Source organism: Triturus cristatus, chromosome 7 (genome assembly GCF_964204655.1).
Source record: "Triturus cristatus chromosome 7, aTriCri1.1, whole genome shotgun sequence".
NCBI lineage: Eukaryota > Metazoa > Chordata > Amphibia > Caudata > Salamandridae > Triturus > Triturus cristatus.
Window position 1 is genome coordinate 568259227 of NC_140590.1, and position 24137 is coordinate 568283363.

Genomic DNA, 24137 nt, shown 5'->3' on the forward strand with positions numbered 1-24137 from the left:
CGGAACGGAAGGCCTCGGAACTGAACTGAAACTGGACCGGACTGGACTCGACTCGACTGGACTCGGAACTTCGGAACCTGGTGGGCCTCTGTATACCTCGGATCTTGCTCTCTCAGCTAGGCTCTGGTCGGGATACTTCGCACTTCTCACCGCCTCGTCTGGGTGTTGATCGCAGCCTCAGTCACCCCCGCTTGGCCGGAGGGAGATACAGGAAATCCTGCAGGTACGCGTTTTTGTCCGTTCAGCTGTGGCAGGAGACCGGGCCTGCAACGCACCTCCGGCGCGTGAGATGAGAAAGTGTCCCTATTCGGGCGCCAATTTCTGTGGTAAATATTTCATTACCGGTACTATTTTTTATGCGGTAAAGTCTAGTAAGAATAACTCAGTAAATATAAGAGGCAGAATCCGTGGTATTAGAGGGTTTTAAAAGGCTTTATTCCTCTACAAAGGAAATACAATTCGAATTGCAGGCTTCACACTCCATCACCATGAGGGTTCAGGAAGGAAGGCGATACATTATTGACAGGTAATCACTTTTATAAGAAATGTATTATAGTGTAACAGATGCAGGAGGCGTAACAGTTGATAAGAGAGATAAAATAGGCATACGTAACCAAAAAGGCGGACATATAGGCGTAACTTAGAAAACGTCATTATACATGATGTCACAAGTGGGTGGATCCATAAGAGAATCCTGCAATGTCAGCAGAAATATTTGGCAGAGATGCGTGCGCAGCCGCATGACGTGTGATTGACGTGCAACTAGAGGGTGAAGGGGACTTGACATTTAGCTCTACATGTGGAGACAGAAGTCTGAGGGGTCATGTCAACCTAATCCCAAATCATATCTAATATCTTATGTTTAAAGAACTGTATTATCCAAAAGGAAAGGTCTCTCGGACGGAATCTATTCTATACTGACTGTTAGTGCGTGTACAAGCGTCTAAGTGTCTACATGAGATGCGAGGGGGCAGGAATCTTCCATGGTAACAGGGGCTATGAATTACTTGCACGAGGACAGTGAGGCCTGGCCCCTTGCACGGTAGCTGGAGGAATGTTTACCTAAACTACTAGACAGGAATGCATCGGATGAGGAGCGGGGCAGATAATCTTGAAGGTGAAATACAGTTTTTGGCAGGCAACAGGCTGGATCAGGCACCGTTAGCCGCGCAGGGAGTAGGACAAAGTTCATGGATACAGATGCAGGCTCGGGCTGGAGCTTCCAGAGGCAGAAAGCAGGAAAGGCTTGATGGCAGAATTCAGGGCCTACTCGCCTGAATCTGTAAAATGTGGAAAGTGAACCACATAAAGTCGGTGGCCTTTCATACTTAGGAATGGAATATCTGACCCATTCATGGCGGATCTGAAAGAGGACATGTTGACGGTGGACGCACATGTATTTGCGTCTTCAAAACTGGAACTGGAGGGAACATACATGTACTTCTAGCATGCACATGGAGCCGTTGGGGTCTACGATAGGGGACATAACTGATCACAAAATTCATATTTCCTCACAGTTAGCGCTAGGATTTTTATCGCTTTTGAGATAAGCGTTGCTAATAGCACGCTATCTCAGCGATAAAAATCCACGCTAGCCGGCGATAATTATCCTAGCGCTAAGTGCGCTTAGCGATAATTATCGCCGGTTGTTGCTGATATGCCCCCAAGTACCTTCAAAGAAGAGGAGCAGGAAGGGTAAGGCTGTGCCTTCCCCCCAGAACCAAAGTGAGGACCAGTCTCTTGAGGGAGATGATCTGAGCCTCTGTGAAGGAACTGCCCCAGATGAACTTGAGCCTGATCGGGTTGAGTTCTTGGGGGCAGGGGGCCCTTCCAGAGCAGATTTGAGTTTGGAACAGCAGAACTGCCCCTCTCTTGAACCCCTCAGACAGCAAGCCGCTGCTGAGGCTGCTGGGAATGTCAGTGGGTCCCACAGGATCTATTGTGATAAAGAGCTTCTATACTCAGAGGGCAGAGACCCTAAGCCTGGTGCCACCAGGAGGTTGGTTATACCCCAGACTTTATAGGCTTAATACTCACCCTGGCACATGACATTCCCCTGGCAGGATACTTAGGGTAAAGCAAGACTTTGGACAGGTTTGTCCCTCTCTTTCACTGGCCCCACATGTCTGAGGAAACAGAGGAGTTTTGTCGCTCCTGTGCCACCTGCCAAGCCAGTGGCAAATCAGGTGGCACCACAAAGGCCCCCTTTATTCCACTTCCAATGGTTGGGGTGCCATTTGAGAGGGTTGGGATTGATATCATTGGTCCCATGAACCCTACAACTGCCTCTGGGTACAGTTACATTCTAGTGGTTGTGGATCATGCCATTAGGTACCCAGAGGCCATATCCCTTAGAACCACTACAGCTCCTGTGGTGGCAAGAGCCCTCTTGGGAATGTTTGCTCATATTGAGCTTACAGCACATATAAATCATCATGTACAATCAACATAAAACATGAGATGCTGGGATAATCAATCTTAACAGCTGATCTAAATTAAACCAAAAGTGAACATGTGTCCAGAGAAAAAGTGAAAAAGTGAAGTTTCATGCGCAAGCCAATATCTACTCATAATACTGCTAAACAATGAATACAAAGCACCATGTAAAGCATGATTGTTATCAATAACTCTGAAGCTCTAATCCAACTGTTTTCGATTTCATGCTGATCACATGTATGCTTTTCTCATAAAAACGACAGAGCTTTGATGACATTTTGGTATTAGGTGGACATCAGGATGTTAATGGTGTTTGCTACTGTATGTTTCCAGCATGTATATATCTGCCAATCTAAAAATAGGCAATCTATGTATTTCACTGTTCTTTGCTTTTTGCTTTGAGATTGTGTTTTATGGCTACACGGTCTAACCTGCACCACACTTTTGTCATCACATAAAGATGGCTGCACATTCTTTCTCTGTTGGTCACCCGTCTCATTTCTATTTCTATCACACTTGACGCTTCCCGCCACATCACTGGTCTTTAAGACTTATATGCGTCACCACGTTGTCACGTAACAGATACAGTCTATCACTGGTCTTTAAATCATATGCGTCACTACGTTGTCACGTATTAGACACAGTCTATCCCGCCAGCGCATACACCGAGGCGAATGATACAGGATCTCCACGCCGTTTACCCGAGTAAGTTCACTTTCACAGAGCGCTCTCATTTTTAACGCGCACATGGTTACCTTCTCTGAATGTTACGTTTTATTTTGAATAGACTTCGGTCGTTATCTGCTGTCAAGCCCCAAATAAGATACCCGTCGCTTTATGCATATACAGGTGAGAAATATATCTTCACCGTATTAAAATTGGTGCACCACTACACTATACTTAGCATGTGAGTAACTAAGGTAATTCATGTTACTTCACAGCTAACGGGACAACACAGACAAAACCTACGGTAGTGTGAGATTGCTGATCGTATCATTGGGTAATCCATTATTGACTTACAGCTTGGTTTTACACGGACCTACCACTGTGACCATAATCCTAAGGTAATGTCAAAACATCCAGCTGACGTATTTAATAGTCGCGCCTCTTCTTCTTACCCTTTCTATTACTCTCATGAATCTTTAAACCACCGTTCACTTTTTTGATAATGGCCGTCACCTGCCTTTCTTCACTACGGGTTTGTCCTTTGCTCCTCTTTTTTCTTCACGTTTTCACCTACAACACAATTATCCGGTGTTTCTGGTTATAGCATCTGGTGATCATTTTGTGAATCTCACGTTAATTCGTTTCTCTATTTAAATGCTTTTCTCCCGGCAATTGTAAGGCTGCTTTCACATAACATGTTTGAATGAGACAGTGATGTCTACATATATTTCTTTACAACATATGTTTGTACTTATTTATTGTAGATTTCCCCTGAGGAAGGGTGCTTAGAACACCCGAAATGCATTGGGAATAATCTTGCTTTGACAAATCAAGCATTTGAAATCTTCAATTTGAAATTTCTTCATTTCTTTATGAACTCTCCTCTGAATAAAGAAGGATTGGACAACATCGGTTACTATTGTTTTCATCATCACTGGTTTTTCTAAATATACGATTCCATATTGTTTTATATGTAATTAGGGTTGCTACCGTCTTGACTAATGTATGAGCAATTTGTGAATACTCATGTTTGAGTTCCTATGGTAGTGCTTACTTTGTCCAGAACTACTGGGTCCTGGTTTATTTGCTTCTTTTGAATTGGTGGTTAGGTGGAACCACCCCAAAGCGAGCACACCGACTTTAGTATTTTCATGTATGTGATGTTTAAATTGATACTTTGAACACATTGAGTGCACTACAGCTGTCCTTATAAGTTTTGATTCACTTACATTAGTAGACATCATATACCAGGCCAGCTTCTCACAACTAGGTACATTCTTAGCAGGTATTCCTAAAACTACATTGAAATCACTTGTTTTATCTTTAATACTAACGGTGAGATTTAGTATAATTTTATGCAACACCCAAGACAACATGCTGTACTGCGTAAAAGGGAGAGGGCAGGAATGCGCCTTATTGACCAATATATGGTACATTCCTGCTCTATCCCTGCGCTGGTGCACCTAGCACCATTGCAGGCACACTTGGGCATTGGTGCAAAGGTGCCTGCATCGCAGGCAGAGTTGCCTTTGTACAGGATGGCGGTACAAAAGGGGGTGGGTGTGGGTGTGAGTGTTTGATTGGTTCTGATGCTCAGTCCATCACCACCCCCATTTGTACCACATAAGTTGGCAGGGTATGCTCAGACGTGAGTCCCTTGCTTACTTTGCCACTGGATTCAAGCAAGCCTGGCTGAAGACGGCTGAAATGCCAGAAACCGGTCCTAGGAAGCTTGTTTCCGGTCCAGGGAAGGCATGGCTTGGCAGTTCGGGCTGGACTGTTCCCATGAGGCACAGGGTCAGACTGATTTGCATATGGCCATGTCTGAACTGGGGTGGCAGAGTGGGCTAAAGAACGGTGATGGATCAAACCCAGATCTGTTGACTGGGTGTGAGTGTTTGATTGGTTCTGATGCTCAGTCCATCACCACCCCCATTTGTACCACTTTGTACAGGATGGGACATCTTCCAACACAAACAAAATCCTTAGAGGCTTTTTCGTCTTTCTAAGTGTGCTGCAGAATGCAGCACACTTAGAAAGAGGAAACAACAAGGAGAAATAAAGGTATTTCTCTTCACTGCGCCTCTCCTCGGAAGGCATAGCATTTTGATGCATTCCCAGGTTTACCAGTATTGGGAATGTGCAAAAATCCACGGGTGGATGCTACACCCACGGAATGCCTTTCCAGGGCAGCATAACCCAAGGCAGTGACTTAAACTGACGTTGTACTCCAGATTTACCATGCAACGCAGAGGCACGCAAGGTGGCCTTGCGTTGCTTGATAAATCTGACTTTAGTATTGTGTTGCCCTGCGACATTATGCATGACGCAAGGGAATTGATGTCGGAAGGGCAATGCAATACATTAGTAAATCTGGCCCCAGATCTCTTTGCACATTTTGCTGCAGTATACCTTTTATTGTGTCTAGTACAATTTTAAAATGCTGACTTGCATATTCACATAGTTTGCAATCTTAGATTGGGGCATCGTAGGAGAATAAATGTAAATGTCTCCAGTCCCCACCGTACCATGTTGGATTCAGTTCTGTGGCTGGTTACACACACTGAGTTCTCCAGTGATCGCATTAACCAACTGAGCTTATAAGGTAAAGGAGTGCGTTTCCCCTCAATTACTTTGACTGGTATTCATTTTTATGTATTTTATTCGTTTTATAGTTTTTAAACACAGCAGACAAAGCTGCCTGCACACTGCTGCAACTTTCAATGATACGCGCGGTGTGAGCATTGTATTTCATGTGTATTCATCTACAGATGAAAGGCTAACAGAAGAGTCGCAGGATGATTTGTTCTGTTTCGCATCGTCGATGGCCCCGACCCAGGAGTGAGTGACCTCGTCGCCATTGCACTCAGGATCCCAAATCCCCAATTTTGCGCACTTCCAACACTGGGGTCGTCACACAAAACGTCCAGAGGCAAAGAACCAAAATGCTCAGGAGCAGGTTCAAAACAAGTCAAAAGACCGACGTCCAACGCGCCCAGGGGCAGGCAAAGCAACAGGAACACAACGAACCTGGACAGAGACATATAAGGTCAGGGCCATAAACGCAATGAGTCCGGGCACCGAGGACGTACACAACGGATCCAGCAGGGGATGACGCAGAGCCGTGCTGTGCCCTCCATCACTGGACAGCAGGGAGAAGCACACATTCCCAGACAAGACCTCGGCTGAGAGGGGCCTCCTAGCAACACGGATGGTATGCCCATCGCCATGGCAACCCCAAACAAAGTCTTAATTGTGGATCTGCCCCCATAAACACCCCGGTGAGGCACTTGTTCCCCTCAGTTGCAGAGATTTCCCTCGCAAACCCGCCCTTTCCCCTCCGCCCATCCAGTCAGGCTGTACGAAGAAAGGCCCTCCCTGGCTGAAGTCTTTGACATAGAAATCGTTTTAACCTTCCATCTCAACTCCTTTGCCTCAATAATACAGCGCTTAGAACTGTATTTTAAGGGATCCTGATAAGCACTCCAGTAGTCCGTCTGCAGCGCTCATCCTGCCTTGACTACTTCTCTACTTGCCACCTTCCACTGGTGAACCCTCGTCTTCCGTCAGAGGGGCTTTCCGCAAGGTCAGCAGCTGCCGAGGGGCCACTTCCCCTCCCATGACAGGCAGTTCATGGCCCTATGCACCCGGGCACACCGTGCAGGGCCGGCTTTAGCACTGTTGGCGCCCTGTGCAACAAAATCTGTTGGAGCCCCCTACAGACTCCCTCACTACCACCCTTTAACAGTGCCCCTTCAAGTCTCCATAACCATTCTCTCTCTCTCAGATGCATTTAATTAGTTCTATAGTGCCTCCTATACCAGTGTAGAGTATCAGTGCACTTTACATCACACACACATTACACCAAGACAATCAATCATATGTGTGTAAATCAGTGTATAGGAAATTTTACACAAGTCAGAAGACTATCAGGTGAGTCACATGTCCGCCATACAGGTAGACAGTATCATTTAAGAGTACTTGGTATGGAGAAGCACAGACTCAATATAAAACATAACCCCATGGTTGGGGGTTATATTTAATACGTTTTTTTTTAACGAAATGAACCCTTTCTGAAACATTAGATTAATGAAAGACCGAGGAAAAAAATCATAATTCTCTAATCTATACCTTGCAGTTTGCCTGCAGCTCTTTGATGACAGTTATTAACTCACTGTTCCATGTTAGGATTTTAACATCAACACTGCCAGTAACAAATGGATCTCTCTGACAAAAGCACTGGACTATTTAAACTATATGCACTTTGTGATGTGCCTGGTACACGTTCTTTGCTGCAGGCATCTTAACCCTCTGAGCTACCATAAAATGAGTTAAAACTTACACTAGACAAAACCCCTTCCCTCTCCAGGAAGAACATTAATCACCTGAGTTATTGTGACATGTTTATTTTCCATGAATATTTCCTGAGGCCAGCAATGCAGCAACAGGTGCTTTTAAAACCATAAAATACTTCCAAACACGGCGCCTCCTCGAAGAGTCAGCACCCGGTGCGGTGGCACCGGTCGCACCGCCCTAGAGCCAGCCCTGGGCACACCCACCCTCCTCCTCCATGCCCACCGCTGCCCTTTTCGGAGGTCGTGTGATAATTCCCGACATCTAGAAACATGAGAGCAGGGAACTGACGGAGCGAAGAGGCGATAACAACATATCCTCGCTTACGTCACTTGTTTGTGAGGGCAGCGTTAGGCGCACTTTGGGCCTGATTGAAACAGGTCCCTAGCAATTGTGATCACTGCACCGATAACTTTTCGTGCAAGAATTTCCATCATAAGTTGTGCAATGTTTATCGCACACAGTAGTGACAGGGTGCAAGAAAGCTTGCACCCCCTGTTACATTTTGGCAGGTCAAACTGCTGGTATTGAATAGGGATGAAAGGCTTGGTATTTACTAAAACAGACACCAAAATCCATGTTATTCCCCGAAAAGTGGGAATATGTGCAATTTATAGCACCCAATAAATTTGGATCCCCGGGGTGCCAGATTTTACCGGGTGCAATACATTCCAACTATCCCTGCAGGGCATTCGTAATTAAGACCTTTGCTTTCTCTGTTTATTAAGCTACACACACAAAAATGCCCTATAACACACCCCATACTCTAAGCAAATTAGAGTGGTCCTTTTAATCTAATGGCCCCTTCCCCACGTTTTCTGGCCGAGAGCCCGGCCTATCTGGCCTCATTTTCATCCTCCAAACTACCAGCCCCCGTCCATCTGGGTTATGTCAAAAGATCGATAACAAAGATATTGTCGGACATAAATATTGTGGCTTCCATATCGTTTACAAAAATATCGCTCCATGGGGTGTAGATTTTCTATTATTAACTCCAGTGAGGTAATAATTATTTAAACAATATTTGGGAGACAATAGTTTCGAAAAATTATATTTGGGCCATGATATTCTGTGCCATACCTCCAGAGCACAAGTCCTAAAAAATAAGTGGGGGGTCTAACCTAGTTAATGAGTATGCAAGTGGCATCACAGAACGTGACACCAGGGCACATGACATCGCGGCGCGTGAGGCACGTGACATCACCGCGTGTGACATCACAGGAAGTGGCATCACAAGAAGTGACTTCAGATCTTAAGCCCTCACATATATGTTTAACATGTCTATCATGAGTACATTTGACACATTTCAAGTATACTTGCAAACCCTCCTGATTTATCAGAAGATTCACACTTTTGTAAATTTTACATAAAACAATGTTGCCTTTTCTCAGCGTAAACTTCCTCTACCCATAGTGCTTTAAAAGAAAAAATAGTGATATTTAAAGTATTAGAATGCCTCCTCAGGGGTAGTAAGGGCTATATAAATGCTATTTATTTTGTGCAAATACTGGGAAAGAGCAACACATCTGACATTCCTACAGTGCATGCATGTCTCCTAAACAGGGATTGAACAAAGTGAAAAGGTGCCTCTCTTAAGTAAGTGTGAAGTGCTAACAAGCTGTGAGCCTGTGTTTCCCCTCTGCTGCATTTGTTTCTAGGAGGGAGGCTCCTGACTGCTGCCAGCCGGGAGACTCAACAGGAGACCTAAAGACCCCTCAGATTTGGCCTTTGTTATGGGCCCAGCAGGAGTCAGAAATAAGAGAGCCCCATCCCGTCCCCGCCTGCACGTCACTGCTGATCGCAAGCAGATAGCGAGCAGGCGCTGCTGAAAGTGTCCCGGTGTTTGGAAATTACACCGGGACGAATTCAGCATCTTTTCAGCGGGGCCCACCTAAACAAAGCCAATTGAAATATCAGACTTGAAATACCAGAAAAGGAAGCCTGGTTCTGGAGTCCTCTGCCAGCCGTGCCGGAGAGTAGCTCTCAGCCAATATTGTTTAACCGTGTTTTATCGTTGAATTATGGCAGTATTTGGGCATTATTGGATCCCTTCACTATCGGATTTTGCTTGCACCACTTACCCCATATCTAGAACTCGATCTGGTTCCTAGTTTCGGGGGCCAAACACAACACCCAGAATATATCAAACAATCAAAGAATTATAAAAAGCAATATAATCCCTTTCAGCCTTCATCTTCAAGTTATACTTTAAATGAATGTATGTGCATAAAACCTGTGGATGAAAGGACCTTTCATTCATAAAGTTTATGAATGGTGAAACAACTCATCTATCACAATAAGCAGTCTGGGCCGCCCCTCACTGTTCACCCACCCAGGCAGTGCCACCCTTCTCTACCCCTCAAGCTAGACACAACACTTCTTGATGTCTTGATCTTTCAGCTCCAAACTATCAATGTTCTTATATTTCTGTGCCTGTCGTTTGGATTTGTGTTCTATAATGGCACTGCATACAGGGAAGGGAGTAAGCATAAGGGGAAAGGTGGATACACAGTGCAGAGATCTGCAAAGGCCCTTAACGTTGCACAAGGTAATGCCCAAGTCCTTTGGCATATCTGACTGCCATTAGCATGAACAGAACACAGCGCCCTCCCCCCCTCCCCACACGCATTTAATATGTCTCCTTACCGAGGGTTTGTCGCCCGTTCGATGCCTCCATCTTCCAGAGAACCAATAAGTCGCTGCCCTGCTGGATGTGAACCCAGATGTCAATGCTATGCTCCGTTTCCACCACCTGTGGGCACTCCAGTTCCACAAGTGCAACAGGCATGGACACTAGAACCATCACCATGCTTCTCAGTGTCTTTGTGCCCACTTCTGCATGTGTTGTAACACGGTATGTCCCGGGGAGTGCGTACTTGTGGCTGACCCGAGCCATGCTGGTGGTCAGCGGCCCACTGCCATCACCAAAGTCCCAGTGGTAAACAGCAGCAGGTAGCATGGTTTCCACCATGAAGTTGAAGAGTTGGTGTACGCTGGCGTGTCTTGAAGCTGAGGTAATGAGGGCAGCCTGAGGGAAGGAAAACATCAAGAACAAGGTTAGCACAGTTGCTGCGTGGATGACCCAGGCTGGAGCCAATCACTATTCGCTGGGATATAGGAGGAACGTAGTGCTGTCTGATGTAATACAGAGCTGCCTGTCTCCCTAGCCTCACTTCCAGACTCACCCTGTCTTTCTGAGGTGGTGGGTGTCTCTACCCCTTTAAACTCAGAGTTCTTCCTGACTTAACACTGTAGAGACTGTCTTCTGCCATCTCATGTGACATCTCCTGCCACATGACACTGGATGGACCTCTCTCTGTCGCTTTAAACCCAGAGCTCCACTGGATGGCTTGACAGGAGCTCCCTTTGTCAAGTTTAAAGGCTCCTTGGTTTATCCTTCGAGGCACTTATGATACTTTGCCATGGAAGTGATCTTGCGTGGGAGACGGAAACTACTGCTTCTCTTTAAGGGCTTAGGTGAGGACAGGGACCCACCTGCCTCCTATCTAATGAAAAAGAAATATCCTGCTTTATTTTTGAGTCACTTCACCGAAGATCCATGATTGCTGCTACTTAATAAAGCCAACAATAAGAAAGGGTTAATGGTCAGAAGGATTCATAGTAGCAAGAAGTCGTAGGTGGGTCATGCTGTGCTTAGAAGGTTCATAGGAAATAAAGTCAAAGAAAATGCGAACATGATTACCACAGAGAAAATCTTCACAAAAGCAGACACAATTAAATGCAGCTAATATAAAACGGAATGAATTTGACTAATTTTGCCAATTAATGTTTAATTTATTATTCAAATGGAGGGGGAGGAGTGTGACTTTACTGGAAAGGGAAAAGGCAGCACCCCAACAACAGCCTATTTGTCAGTCTGGACCGAATGTAGAGGTCTTCAAAATCCCAAAGTCCATCATTAACTTAGTGAATGATATGGGCAGCTGAGAGATCAATCCTTGGCTCACCTAAATAAATTGACCTTTTTCCTTGTCCCGTCAAAGATACTCAAGAATAGACCACCGCATGATAGTGATAAAACATATCCGTCAAATTAAAGAGGCTTGTATAGAACCTCTGATCATTTTTGATCCTGTTTGCATCTCAATCAGAATAGTGAATGGATCCTAACCAGGTGAAACAAAGAGCTTGGGTACTAAACAAAGAACTACTTAGGGATTAGGAATCCTTGCACGTTATTAAGGCAGACATAACAGATTATTTGGAGGAGAAAGTGAACTCTGGTTCTTCTACACAAAATCTGTGGGTTGCCCATCAAGCTTCACTGCTAATTAGTCTAATGGCCACGAGGAATACATTGATTAATGAGAGACTTGCAGCGATGGAGGTTGGGAATGAGCATATGGAGTCCCAATACATACACACACAAGGCAATGCCCTACTAGATACTTTAAACAAGAGAAAACATTTGAATATAACCATATTTTTAGCTTTAGGATGGTACCACAGATTAACAAGCAACATGTACTAAAATTACTGGACAAAGGGAAGGCAGGTAAAATGCTTGCTGCATACTTAAATTTTAACCATTAAAGACAATAATGGTATAACACATACGAACTCACAAGCAACTGCGGAAGTTTTTTCAGTTTGTATCGCTCAGAGTTATTTGTATCAAACTCAGGGATTTCACAGGACATATGTGACAAATTTCTCAAGGAAATTAGACTCTTTGGTATATCAGACGTAAACAAACAAATGCTGGATAGTTCAATAGAGGAATTTGAAATTATGTAGGTAATACAAATCTGAAGTGCTGTAATGCCATAGTTCCTGATGGATGTCTGGTCTCTTTCTATTGAGAGCATTGGGATCAGATTTGAGGTCCTCTCCTAAGTTTATGTCAACTCTTTGCAGAGTCTGGTCAGGCTCAAGGTTCGACATCGGAGGCCATAAATAGTCAGCGTACCTAATGATGGTAAGGATACACAATTACCTAATTGACTAATAATAAATACAGGTCAAAAACTCCAGGCCAATCTTCTTCTTTATTTTGAACTGCAAGACTTATGACAGGGTACTGACAAATACATTGGAAAACATCCCACCTAAATTTATACACCCAGCACGAACAGATTTCCTCTGAAACTGGCAGTGACATTACAAGGATTTTCTCACATGTAATTGAAAGAGCTGGATTGCTCAATTCACAGACGGCTGCTATTGTGTTGGGGTCAGAGAAGGAAATGGAAAAAGTGTTGTTGCTGTTTCTACAGTTTGTTATGTGTAAATTTATTTATGGAGATGGCTTGATCCAAATGGCAATGGCTTTGTAAGATTCTCCTGTAGTAAGAGTCAAATCTGTTAGCACGTATTCACTATATTTCCTTCTTCATCAGCGAAGTAGACAAATAAATCACAATATTTCCCTCTTAGTCGAGGAATGAGAAAAAGATGCCCTCTCAACCCATTTCTCTTTCTACTGGATACTGAGCCCTTATTAGAGTCCATAAGATCCAAAGAAGACATCACTAGGATACAATTCAAATCTGATACATGTAATCAGGTAGCGTATGCTGATGGCATTTTATTATTTATTGAAGATCTGGGTTTCACAGGCATTGATGTAAAGGCCAAAGCGCTAACAAATGCATTAGTTTAGCTAAAGGACACAGTTAGGCACTGAAAAACACAGGGCCCCACAATTCAATGTATAGAAGGGGGATGTGGATTGAGGAAGTGATACATTCGAGGCTGGTAGGGGCTCCAACGAGGCCTTTTTAAAGAGAGGTGAAGCTATGCTTTTTTAATCTAGAAGGGGTCATAGTGTGTCTATGAAATGGATTAAAAGATGCCACAGTGGGGAGATAACATCTGGGCCATTGCTATTAGATAGTTGACAGCCCAGCAGTCCAGGAATCCAGATTGATTGTTAAGAACAGAAAATAGCAGATTATTTTATGAGAGAAAGTCAACTGGATGAATACCAGGAAGCAGGGATCAGAAGCAAGAGCAGAGAAACATGAGTGAGAGGCAAGGACACGATTACAAATATTCTCTCCTCCAGAAATAAAGAAAAGAGAGCTGCTTTCAAAAGATAAAGCAAACCCTTGGTATGTGAAGCAAAAGCACACAAAAGCTCCTTCATGATGGAAAATAGCTTTTGAGAGGTTATGTAATCTGAGGATACACTCATTCTTATCACATGTATTTTCCCGTCTCACAAATCATATTTTTCTACTCATAGAACTGGGTCTCAGGGGCAAGTTTATTCTCAACTCTGCAGTGTCTATGTGAGGTCTGTGAAAGTCAAAACACACAGTAATGATGTGGCTTGAATGCATTCCACTGTTTAGGAGCAATAGCTTCCATTGCAAGTGAGATTCAGGTGGGGGTTACACCATTGCAGTTGTAGGAACTAAAATATTGGACACTTTCTTAATGAAAGAAATGACACTCTCGGCTGGTCTAGGTGTAGCAATCGAAAGAGAATCGGAAGGGCAACACTGTCAGACACCAAAAGGGAAAAAATGGGCAAGAGGAATGAGATTCTGAGAAGCCAAAGAAAGTTACACACAAGACCCTGCATTTTAACATTGACAAGTAGGGCAATGGCACTGTTACATGCAAGCAGTGCGTTCCTATCCACTTTCACTAACATTGACTAGTAGGTTGTGAGTTTCAGTCAAGAAAGGGCAGTGAGCCCATGTACTCAAAACACCTAGGAACACAGACCTCAGCAATTAGAGATTAGTATGGATAGCTTTACTCCACACTCTCTATGCACAATAATGTACGCTAGCAAAGTTGATATAGACATAAAACCCACAAAAAATGCATGTGCCAAGAAAACCATATTCAAGCTGTTTAAAAAAAATGTGGGAACATTTGCATCGAACAAACAACTTTCTTCCAAGTAACTGAAGTCTCTAGGACCACTATCATGGAGAATGATCCAACCAAGTCTACTGGAATTAAAACTGAGAGGATATGCCAAATTTAGTATAAATGCAATAATCATACTATAGAAACTTACGCTAATTTAAAATCATACCATTTTTAAGGAAGCCAAAAACCAAACGAAATCCACAGGTAGTATCATAAATGGATTCTCGTCTGAATGCAGTATTTCCTACCAGAATTGGAGGATTTTCCATTATCACCCAACTCCAAAGCCAACCCCTTTGGAACTCCTCAAAGTTCAGTCAGTCTGAAACATTGGAAAACAAAATCTGGCGATGATGTAGGGTCGCACATAATTTCGGGTCAAATTTTCAGCATATGTTTGTCTGATTACAGGCATGTCTTTACACGAAGGAGGCAAAAAATAACTTTCAGGAAACTTACTTATTTTTAGCCTTGACACTAGAAGGCATGGAAATGAAAATCATGTGAATCTATTACAGAATAATCCTGCATAATGATGATTCTATGTCAGGACCGGAGGCTCAGATTATGCCTTATTCTCTCTTCGCTTTTATTTTACAAATCTAACAGCAGACAAAGACAAAAAATTTCAACAAATAGCACCAACTCCCATTAGACTTAGGGAGATACTAAACATTGTAGTCCTTCCTTGGTGTCCATGAATGATCCATATAGTCCCTTCACACTGTCTTTGCTTCCTCTTTCTTCGCTGTTTCCCAGCCAGTTAAGTGTGATTTCTTAATTCTCTGTTTTTTGGAGTGTTTGTTGATCGGAATGGTGTATGATACATTATTAACGCTAAACTCTTGTGTTTTCCTGGTGAAACCTGTATTTGAGCGCTCACGTGCTGCCTGTTTAATTTCAGATTCCCCGGCCGCGGGAGCGCTTCGGCGTTCATTACGCGGCTAATGCCATTACTGGTGCGGTGCCTTGTATGCCCGCTAGGTGGACTGCCTCGTCTCGCCTGCTCCCGCTGTGCGCGCAATGTTGCCAGATTGGGCTATTTCCCTCACAATTGGGTGACATTTTTCCCAATTGTGCGGGAAAAACTCATAGCTGGCGGGGGGCTACTTTTTGGGCTTATTTCTAACAGTTGTGCACAATTGTTTCGCTGGGGCGGCGCCGACACTAAAGCAAGTTAAGCAACTGAGCCACCAGTGGTGAGCAGTGGCATTGTCAGCAGCCAATGAACGCAAAGCGCGCTGTGTGGCTGAGACATCATTGGAGGAGGAGACGGAGCATGCTAGACCTCTGCTGAAGGCGGCAGTGCGTGTGTGTCTGTGTGTGCAGGTGCAAGCGCACCTGCTGCTGTTGCCAATGCCAACTTGCTGGACACAGTCTCTTTGGGTAAGCGTGCTGTCAATCTAGTAGCGCGGGAAAGCGCTACTAATGACGGCCCTGGAAATACTGGATGCCCGTCCCCCGCGCGCTTTATTAAAAAAGTGACGCACGCTCACCGCTCTCTTCATCGTAATCGGCGGCGCATAGGGCCTGATTCCGGGAATATGGATAATTGGAGGTAATTTAATAAATAAAACGAATTTCGTAGCGCGCGCTGCACCGCATTTTGTGATGCAGGGAGCGCTACGAAATTCGTTTTATTTATTTGTTTACTTACCTCCAATTATCCATGTTCCGGTGTTTAGTACCCCCCACCCTGACCCTCCCCCGCCCCGCCTTTCCGCCCCACGAAACTCCCTCCACGGACCGCTGCTGCTTGTACTGCCATTACCCTATTCTGGGGAAACGTCATTTGGCCCTGCCCTCTTTCAATAAATTATCGAGTTGCAGGATTGTTCTTATGAAGAACAGGAGTCCCAGGCTTACATGCAGTGGGACAATACGTTTTTTGATGCTGTTGACTCATCTATTTACAGGGTAGGGGTGAGGTTATGGCACCCATGGAACGGCGCCTCTGGGACAGGATTGTCCAGGAGTGAGCTAAAATGGCAAAGACCCACGCTGAACTCCCTACCTCGCCTGCCCCCCCGCCCCGGCGGTGATGAGCCCTCCCCCAGCAAAAAAGTCATGTGTTGAGGGGGTGGACAGGGGTACTTTCGCACGTCTTAAGAGCGCTTTCTTGGCAAAGGGGAATCCCGTGCCATCGGTGCATTTGGCAGCTCCAGAACCCCCAGAGACTCCTGGTACGGCATCTCCCAAGCCCGACGTGGACTCTCCGGGGGATTCGGATGATGAGGACGGCACTTCCCGATCCTGGCGCCCCGTGGTCACTTCCCCCTCAGCCCAAGGGGATGATTCTGGCATGCTGGACCAGAACCAGATTATTCAACCACGGTCCGCTGCTTGGACCCACGGAGACAAGGTGGCAAAGTTCATCACCGGCCGTCTCCGCAAGCCACTTGAGAAGGAGGTCCGGGGCTGCTTGAAAGCGGAATGCCTGAGACCCACCCTTGAGGACAAAGTTGCTTGTACCCTGGAACTGGATTCGAAAATGGCCACTTTTTTGGCCAACTATATGAAGGACCCACGCAAAGGTATTGACAGATCCTGGCGTTCATGTCAAGATAAGCTTCTAGACGCCATTGGTCTCATGACTAAGATTTGGACATGGCGGAAGAGGCAAAAGTGTCGGGTTTCCTTATATCACCCGAAGTGCTGTCCAATTGGGCTCAGCGGGCCATCATTTTTATGAGAACCGCCAACTGTGCCCTGACAACGGAGCGGTGTAGATCTTTATTGATCAAGCTGGACCCCAAGCTTGGGGATTTGGCCTCCTCGGAGGTGGGGGCAGTGGCACAGGGGGGCCTTTTTGGAGATCCCTTTGTCAAAGAGCTTGGCAAATTCAGTGCGACCTTTACCTCCCTGGATAAGGCGCAATCCAAAAATTTATTAAGAGATCTGGACAATCTTGAAAAAAAGAAAGTGTTCACCAAATGGAATCTTACAAAAGAAGAAAAATTGGCCTTAGACCATCTATCACAAAATAAAAACCTTATAATAAAGCCAGCAGACAAGGGAGAAGTATGAGTTGGAAGTACATCGACAACTATCTGATTAAAAATACTACCGGAAAACCAATGAAGATTGGAATCTAAAGATAAAAGCAAGACTATTGACCATCATAGGTATCGGAAAAGAAGAAGGTTGGTTATCTAAAAAAGAGTCACAATTTCTAATCAATGAGAATCCAAGGACACCAATTATGTACGTCCTCCCCAAAATACATAAGGATCCAAGTAAACCGCCGGGAAGACCTATAATTTCGGGAGTCAACTCTATACTAGAACGACCCGCCAAATATGTGGATACATTCTTGAAACCACTAGTATGCGATACACCCAGTTACATAAAAGATACTATGCAAGCGATCATCATGCTGGAAGACCATCCATTTGATGAAGAAAACGAAATATTAGTCACCCTTGACATTGTGAGCCTTTACTCTAATATCCCTCAAGAAGCAGGCCTTGAAGCCTTACAAGTTTTTTTGGACAAACGAGTTCGACCACACAATGTACCAACTTTTTTCCTACTACAGTTAGCAGAGATATGCCTAAAATAAATTTTTTTTACATTCAATGACACACAATTTTTGCAAATCATGGGTACTGCGATGGGTTGTCCCTTCGCTCCAGAAATAGCCATAATGTTCATGGCCCTATTTGAAGAAAGGTGGATATACAACAACAACCCACATGACGGATACATTAAAATATGGCGTCGATACATTGACGATGTGTTCCTTCTCTGGAAAGGCAATGATGAACAACTTGAAGCATTTACGGTCTGGCTAAACAACAGGAATCCAAACATCCAGTTCACTGAAAATTCTAATAAAATTGAAATTAATTTCCTGGATCTTTTGATTAAACATGAAGATGGCCGCCTATATACTACACTTTATACAAAAAAAACAGACAGAAATACTTTTCTGCATTTTTAAAGTTTCCACCAGCGTAATCTGCGAGAAAATTTACCGTTCAGCCAGTTCCTTAGGATAAGGCGTAACTGCTCAAAAAAGGAAGATTATTTTGAAAAAACAAAAGAACTTTTGGAAAAACTGGTAATGAGGAATTACCCCCAAAAACTTTTGAAGAAGGCCATGAAAAGAGCGTGGTATACTCCACGAGAGTCTCTTTTGACTCCAAAAAATAAGAAGGAAAGTATGCCCCTTGTTTGCGTGACAACGTTCTCAGGACGTACCAATGAAATGCAAAAAATCATCAGAAAAAATTGGAACACGGTCAAGGCTATTCCAGTATTTGCACAGACTCCAATATTTGCATTGAAAAAAAACACCAGCATTAAAGAGAGACTTGTACGTGCCAATACACCTATGAAAAAACCAGAAACAACCTTAAGAACAATGTTGTCACTACCACCAATTAAAGGGCACAGAAAATGCGGCAATTGTGTTTCGTGCGACAGCACACTCGAAGGAACAAGATTTGTATATGGCACCAAGTTCATCAATCACGATGACTTCACGAACTGTAACACTCATAATGTTATATACTGTGTCTTATGCCCTTGCCCACAAGCATATATTGGAAAAACTACTCAACCTATAAAAAATCGCATTTCCCAACATTGTTCCAGAATCAACTGTAAGATTCCAAATGCACCAATGGTCGCACACTGTATCGAAAAAAATCATGGCCCCAATGAATTGAGGTGGACAGTACTACGACACATCCGTGGAAAAAATACTGACTCTCTTCTATCTAAAATAGAAGCAAAAACCATAATGTTTCTGGGACAATAGAAAATGGTTTAAATGAAATGACAGAATTATCGCATATTATATAAGCAATAGGTCATAAATGACTCTTCTTATCTCCCAGTACTGAGAATATTAGTTAGACTGTCATTCAAATCAGAAGGAAACCAAATGTGCCTAAAAAAACTTTATTGTTCAATGAAAAAACTTTATTGGTCAAAAAAACGCTAACGGAGAAACTGCTACATTCTAATGCAAGCAATCAACGCAGGCTCCATAAACAAATACATCCCCAAGGCAACGAACACGAAAAGTTGTGCTGACATAGTCACATCACACACAACACAAATGGACTGAGTAATCTTCCAAATGCAAGCAATCAGCGCTGGCTCCGTAAACAAAAAAGTATTTCCATGGCAACGATCACGGAAGTCACGTCGCACTTAACAAAAACGGACCGAGTAATCCTCACAAACAGATGAAGAACCACAATAAGAACACTGGCTAGATTGGCATTTCAATTAAAAAGGAGACCATAAGCCCTCATAAAACTTCACTGTTCGAAAAATGTAAACATATCAAATCAACGGAGAGAACGTTACACCTTAACGTAAGCTACCAGCTCAAGCATGCCTAACCAAGTTCCCCAAATAAGAAACACCCCCATGGTAACCATCACGGAACGACGTGGGACGCAGTCACGTCACACGCAACACAAATGGACCAAGTAATCCCCACGAACAGATGAAGAAAATTTCCAAACGCCGTGAGTGCAGAAGAAACGAGCACAAACAAGAAGGAAGTCCGAGAACTTTTTCAGAACTATTAAGGTACGAGGGACCGAAATGAAATAATGCTTCCGTATTAATAGTCTACAGTGGTAACATGTTCAGAGGGAAATCTCTGAACGAATACGAAATAACTGCCCCTAGCACAAAGCTAAACCAACAAAAAAAGAAGGAAGCGGATTTACCACTTTCCGAATACAAGCCCCCTCAAGACTAATCAGACATTGGTCAAACCACAGGGATAGAGAAAATAGAATATAGGCGCCAAAAACAATAAAATCTTTACTGCCGCGAACTCACTGAGCTTAACGTTTATATTCCCATAGAAACAAGTGCTTCACAAACGAACAGAGTCGAAGATACGCCAACACTGAGCTGCTTCGGTTCGCTACTCAACAGATTGGGTAGGTGGTCAAGAATTGAATTAAGAAAATTCAGCACAAGTGTATATGACACAGAAACATAAGGGAAGCCCCGTCTCAATAAACACATCTATTTTTATAGGTAAGAAGAAGCCGCCAATCTAGAAAACAATTAGAAACCCGGTACGTAAGTTCACCATGTTTTATCACTTCTATCAAGAATAGAAAAGAGCATATACTAAAACTAGAAACGTTGTTATCCATACAGGCGAAAGATGTCCCATCAGAACTTTGACAAGCTCTGAGGAAGACCTTACCGTAACGAGTCTGGTCCAAATACAAAAGGTCGAAACGCGTTGGCTATAAACAAGCAGTGATTCAGAACATATCAGGAAAACAACAAGGCGACTGTGTTTTCCCTAGAGTAGGAACAATAACCAATTTTACTGCTCTCCCTTATATTTACATTAAAAAAACTCTTTTCTGACCCTGCTTAGGACCACTAGAAACTGTCACCTTTGAGGACCAAGCCAGATATGGTTCCAACAGTTAAATTAACTGGACATTTGTGTACTGTATTGTAAGAATCTGTCGTTCAAAGCACCAAATTTATGTTTTTTTTGTATAATATGTCATGAGTCTATATGTTATGAGTTTATGTGAAACAGCACCAAAAAGTGCATATGATATTTGTGTGTTTTATGTAAAGGATCGCAGAAAGTCTATATGATGAAGTGTTTTCTCTTTCAAAAATAATTGTTAAAAAAGAAAAAATCAAACTGAAACTCACAGTCAATAAAAAGGACTACAGAGAAAAGAAATACTGTGATTAACGGTGTCAGAGGCATATGTGTGTTTATAAGGGCAATCCAATAGCAAGCGCATTTTTAACCAATGGGTTTTCCAGGGGGCCGGCTGTGGCAGGGGCCGCACGGCCAGCTGGGGTTTCCAAAGCACCCAAAAGGGACAAGGCTCCGGTCGTGGACAATATTATACCAGCGCTAACTACACCAACTTCTACCCCACCAGGGGCCAGCGGTTCAGAGGTCGTGGAGGCGTCAAGAATAATACAGAAGGCGGAAATTTAACCGGTAAGTGTGGTACCTTCCTGTCAAGTTCTGATTGGGGGTCGGTTGGAAGGTTTTCTGGGCGCATGGCTTTCTATTACCTCAGATGCATGGGTCTTACAAACTGTACAAGGGTTTCACATAGACTTCTACCACCACCCTCATCAGCAGTGCCATCCTCGGCCTATTTGCTTCACCGCTCACGATGCGGACCTTATAGACGAAGAAGTCTCCGCACTCCTGTTCAAGGGAGCCATTTGTCAGTCGGTCCTGCATCGCAATGGTTTTTTGATCAATATTTTTCTAGTGGACAAACCCAACGGCCAGTTATCAACCTCCGAGAATTCAACGGATGGTTGGTATACCGCCACTTCAAGATTAAGGGGATCCATCTTCTCCAGGATGTCCTACTTCCTTCGGACTGGATGGTGCGGCTGGACTTGAAGGACGCCCATCTGGTGGTTCTGATACATCCCCCTCATCGGCGTTTTCTACAGTTCTGCTGGAGGGACCAGGTCTACGAGTTTACATCCCTTTCGTTCGGTCTTTCCTCAGCACTATGGTACTTTACCAAGGTGCTCATGCGGCGGTGGAGTTTCTCAGAGCGCAGCGTGTTCCCATGATCGTCTATTTAGACATTATTCTCCTAATGGCGCAAGATTTTGACCGCACCACTTCAGCGGCGGTGAACCTTCTACAAGGATTGGATTTCTTCATCAATGAGCCCAAGTCGGTCCTCGTTCCTTCACAAACAGTGACTTTTCTCAGGTTCGTGGTGGACTCGGTCCAATCTTCCTTGAGCCTCCTATCACGGAAGATGGCCAAGATCTGCCATGAGTTACGACAGACCATGGCCAAACTTCGCATGTCGCTCAGGCATATTGCCTCTCCACTTCCTGCCAGGCAATTTTCCCAGACCTCTTGCATTATCGTGCCCTCCAACGGCTGAAGGCTTATCACCTTCGGAAGGGTCTATCTTATGCCCAGTCAGTGCTGTTCAATGCAGACGTAAGGGAGGAAATGGAGTTGTGGCTGGCTCACATGAAGGCATGGAATGGCCGGGCGATCTTCGGCTCCGCCCCAGACCTAATCATAGAATCCGACGCCAGCAGGACAGGTTGAGGTGCCCGTTGCGGGGAATTCTCCACTGGCGGAGTCTGGTCATTAGACAAACAAGTCCTTCATATCAACTGTCTGGTGCTCCTAGCCGGGTCCTTCACAGTCCATTGTTGGACCAAGGACAAGGTTCAGTCATGTGTCCTTCTCAAGATGGACAATATTTCGGTGGTTCGGTATGTCAACCACCTAGGAGTTCCCCGCTCCCGGAACCTGGCAAACTTGGTGAAAGATTTCTGGGACTTTTGTCTAGCGCACCACATCTCGGTGACAGCAGAGTACCTCCCGGGGCAGGCCAACCAGGTTGCGGATTGGCACTTGAGACATCTGCTCGACTCCAGCCTGTGGAAGCTGGACACACGGGTCATCAGGTGGCTGGAGAACCTGGGGGGGCCATTTTCGGCTGACCTTTTTGCATCCCACCTCGATCATCAGGTGCCGCGTTTTTTCAGTTGGAGACCGGATCCGTTGGCGGCAGCCACAGATGCCTTACTCAAAGATTGGAGTCAGGAGAACGGTTATGCCTTTCCCCCGTTCCTGATGGTCATGAGATCAGCAGCCTGGATCCTCCGTCAGGAGGCTGAGGTGGTAATGGTGACTCTGTTTTGGAGATCACAAGTTTAGTTTCCGGTTCTACTGGAACTTTCTTGGGATTCTCCAATCCAAATCCTCCAGTTCCCTCATCTACTCCTGAATCCGGACCGGGTTCCCCACCACCTCACAACTCAGGGTTCCCTCCAGCTGATGGCCTGGTGACTTTCAGGGAATGCTGGTCGCTCCCTGGCCTATTGCAGCCGGCTGAGCATCTCTTGTCAAAGGCTTGGGCAGACAGTACCACCAAGCATTATGGGTCAGCCTGGACAAGTTGGGTTCGCTGGTGTCTCCGGAGGAACCTGGATCCCGTGGTCGCAGACGTTGTACAGATTTTGAATGTTTTTGGCCGATCGGGCTATGAATGGATTGGCGTATCATTCAATCAATGCGGTCAGATCGGCAATATCTGTGGGCCATGCCCCGGTGGAAGGAGCTCCGGTGGGTGAGCACCCCTTTATTTGCAGATTGTTGCGAGGCATTCGCTCTTCTTACCTCCGGAGCTGCGTTACTCTGCTGTATGGGACGTCAGTCTGGTCCTAAATCTCTCTCTGTCCTGGCAGCCAAACAGGAACCTTTCGGTGAAGGAGCTCTCAGCTAAGCTGGCTATGCTGTTCTGTTTGATCTCCTGCAGGAGGGTTTCCAATGTGAGAGCCTTGGATATTTCGGCAAGAGTGTTTTCTCCTGAAGCGGTAGTTTTCATGGTGGGGCGTCGCACCAAATCCCTCACTCGCACGATTTCATATCCAGCGTTTCCGAACATGGCGAAAATGTGTGTCGTGGGCTGCCTTAAGGCGTATGAAGAGCTGACATGAGAATTTCATCCTCTGGGCGAACGACAGCTGCTTATTGCTCTAAAGAAGCCCCACAAGGCTGTCTCTTCCTCCACTATTGCCAGGTGTGTGCGTTGGGTCATGCAGGAGGCGGGCATTGACACAAAACAGTTTGGGGCACATTTGGCAATGGTAGCCATGGCTTCAATGGCTTTTTCCTTGGGGGCCCGTTTAGGGGACTTGATGCGTGCGGCGGATTGGTCCTCAGACTCAACCTTCAAGAGATTCTACTTCAAGTTGGTAATACAAATGGCTCAGTTAGTGGTAAGTAAGCTTTAAACTAGCATAATCTGAGCCTCCAGTCCTGACATGGAATCAAAATTTGCCTAGCACCGTAATGGTAAGTTTCAATTCTA

The 24137-nt window shown here is 44.7% G+C and overlaps 1 protein-coding gene across 2 annotated transcripts in view; it reads right to left on the bottom strand.

Moving 5' to 3' along the window:
• LOC146810138 (polycystin-1-like) overlaps positions 1-24137 on the bottom strand; it is a 545091-nt gene that overhangs the window by 416246 nt on the left and 104708 nt on the right. For both annotated transcript variants that reach the window (XR_014966550.1, XM_085617085.1), the window contains exon 6: positions 10102-10483. Coding sequence is in view for 1 of the 2 variants with exons in the window: in XM_085617085.1 (XP_085473211.1) it covers positions 10102-10483 (382 nt within the window). In the remaining variant the exon portion in view is untranslated. The remainder of the gene's footprint in view (positions 1-10101; positions 10484-24137) is intronic.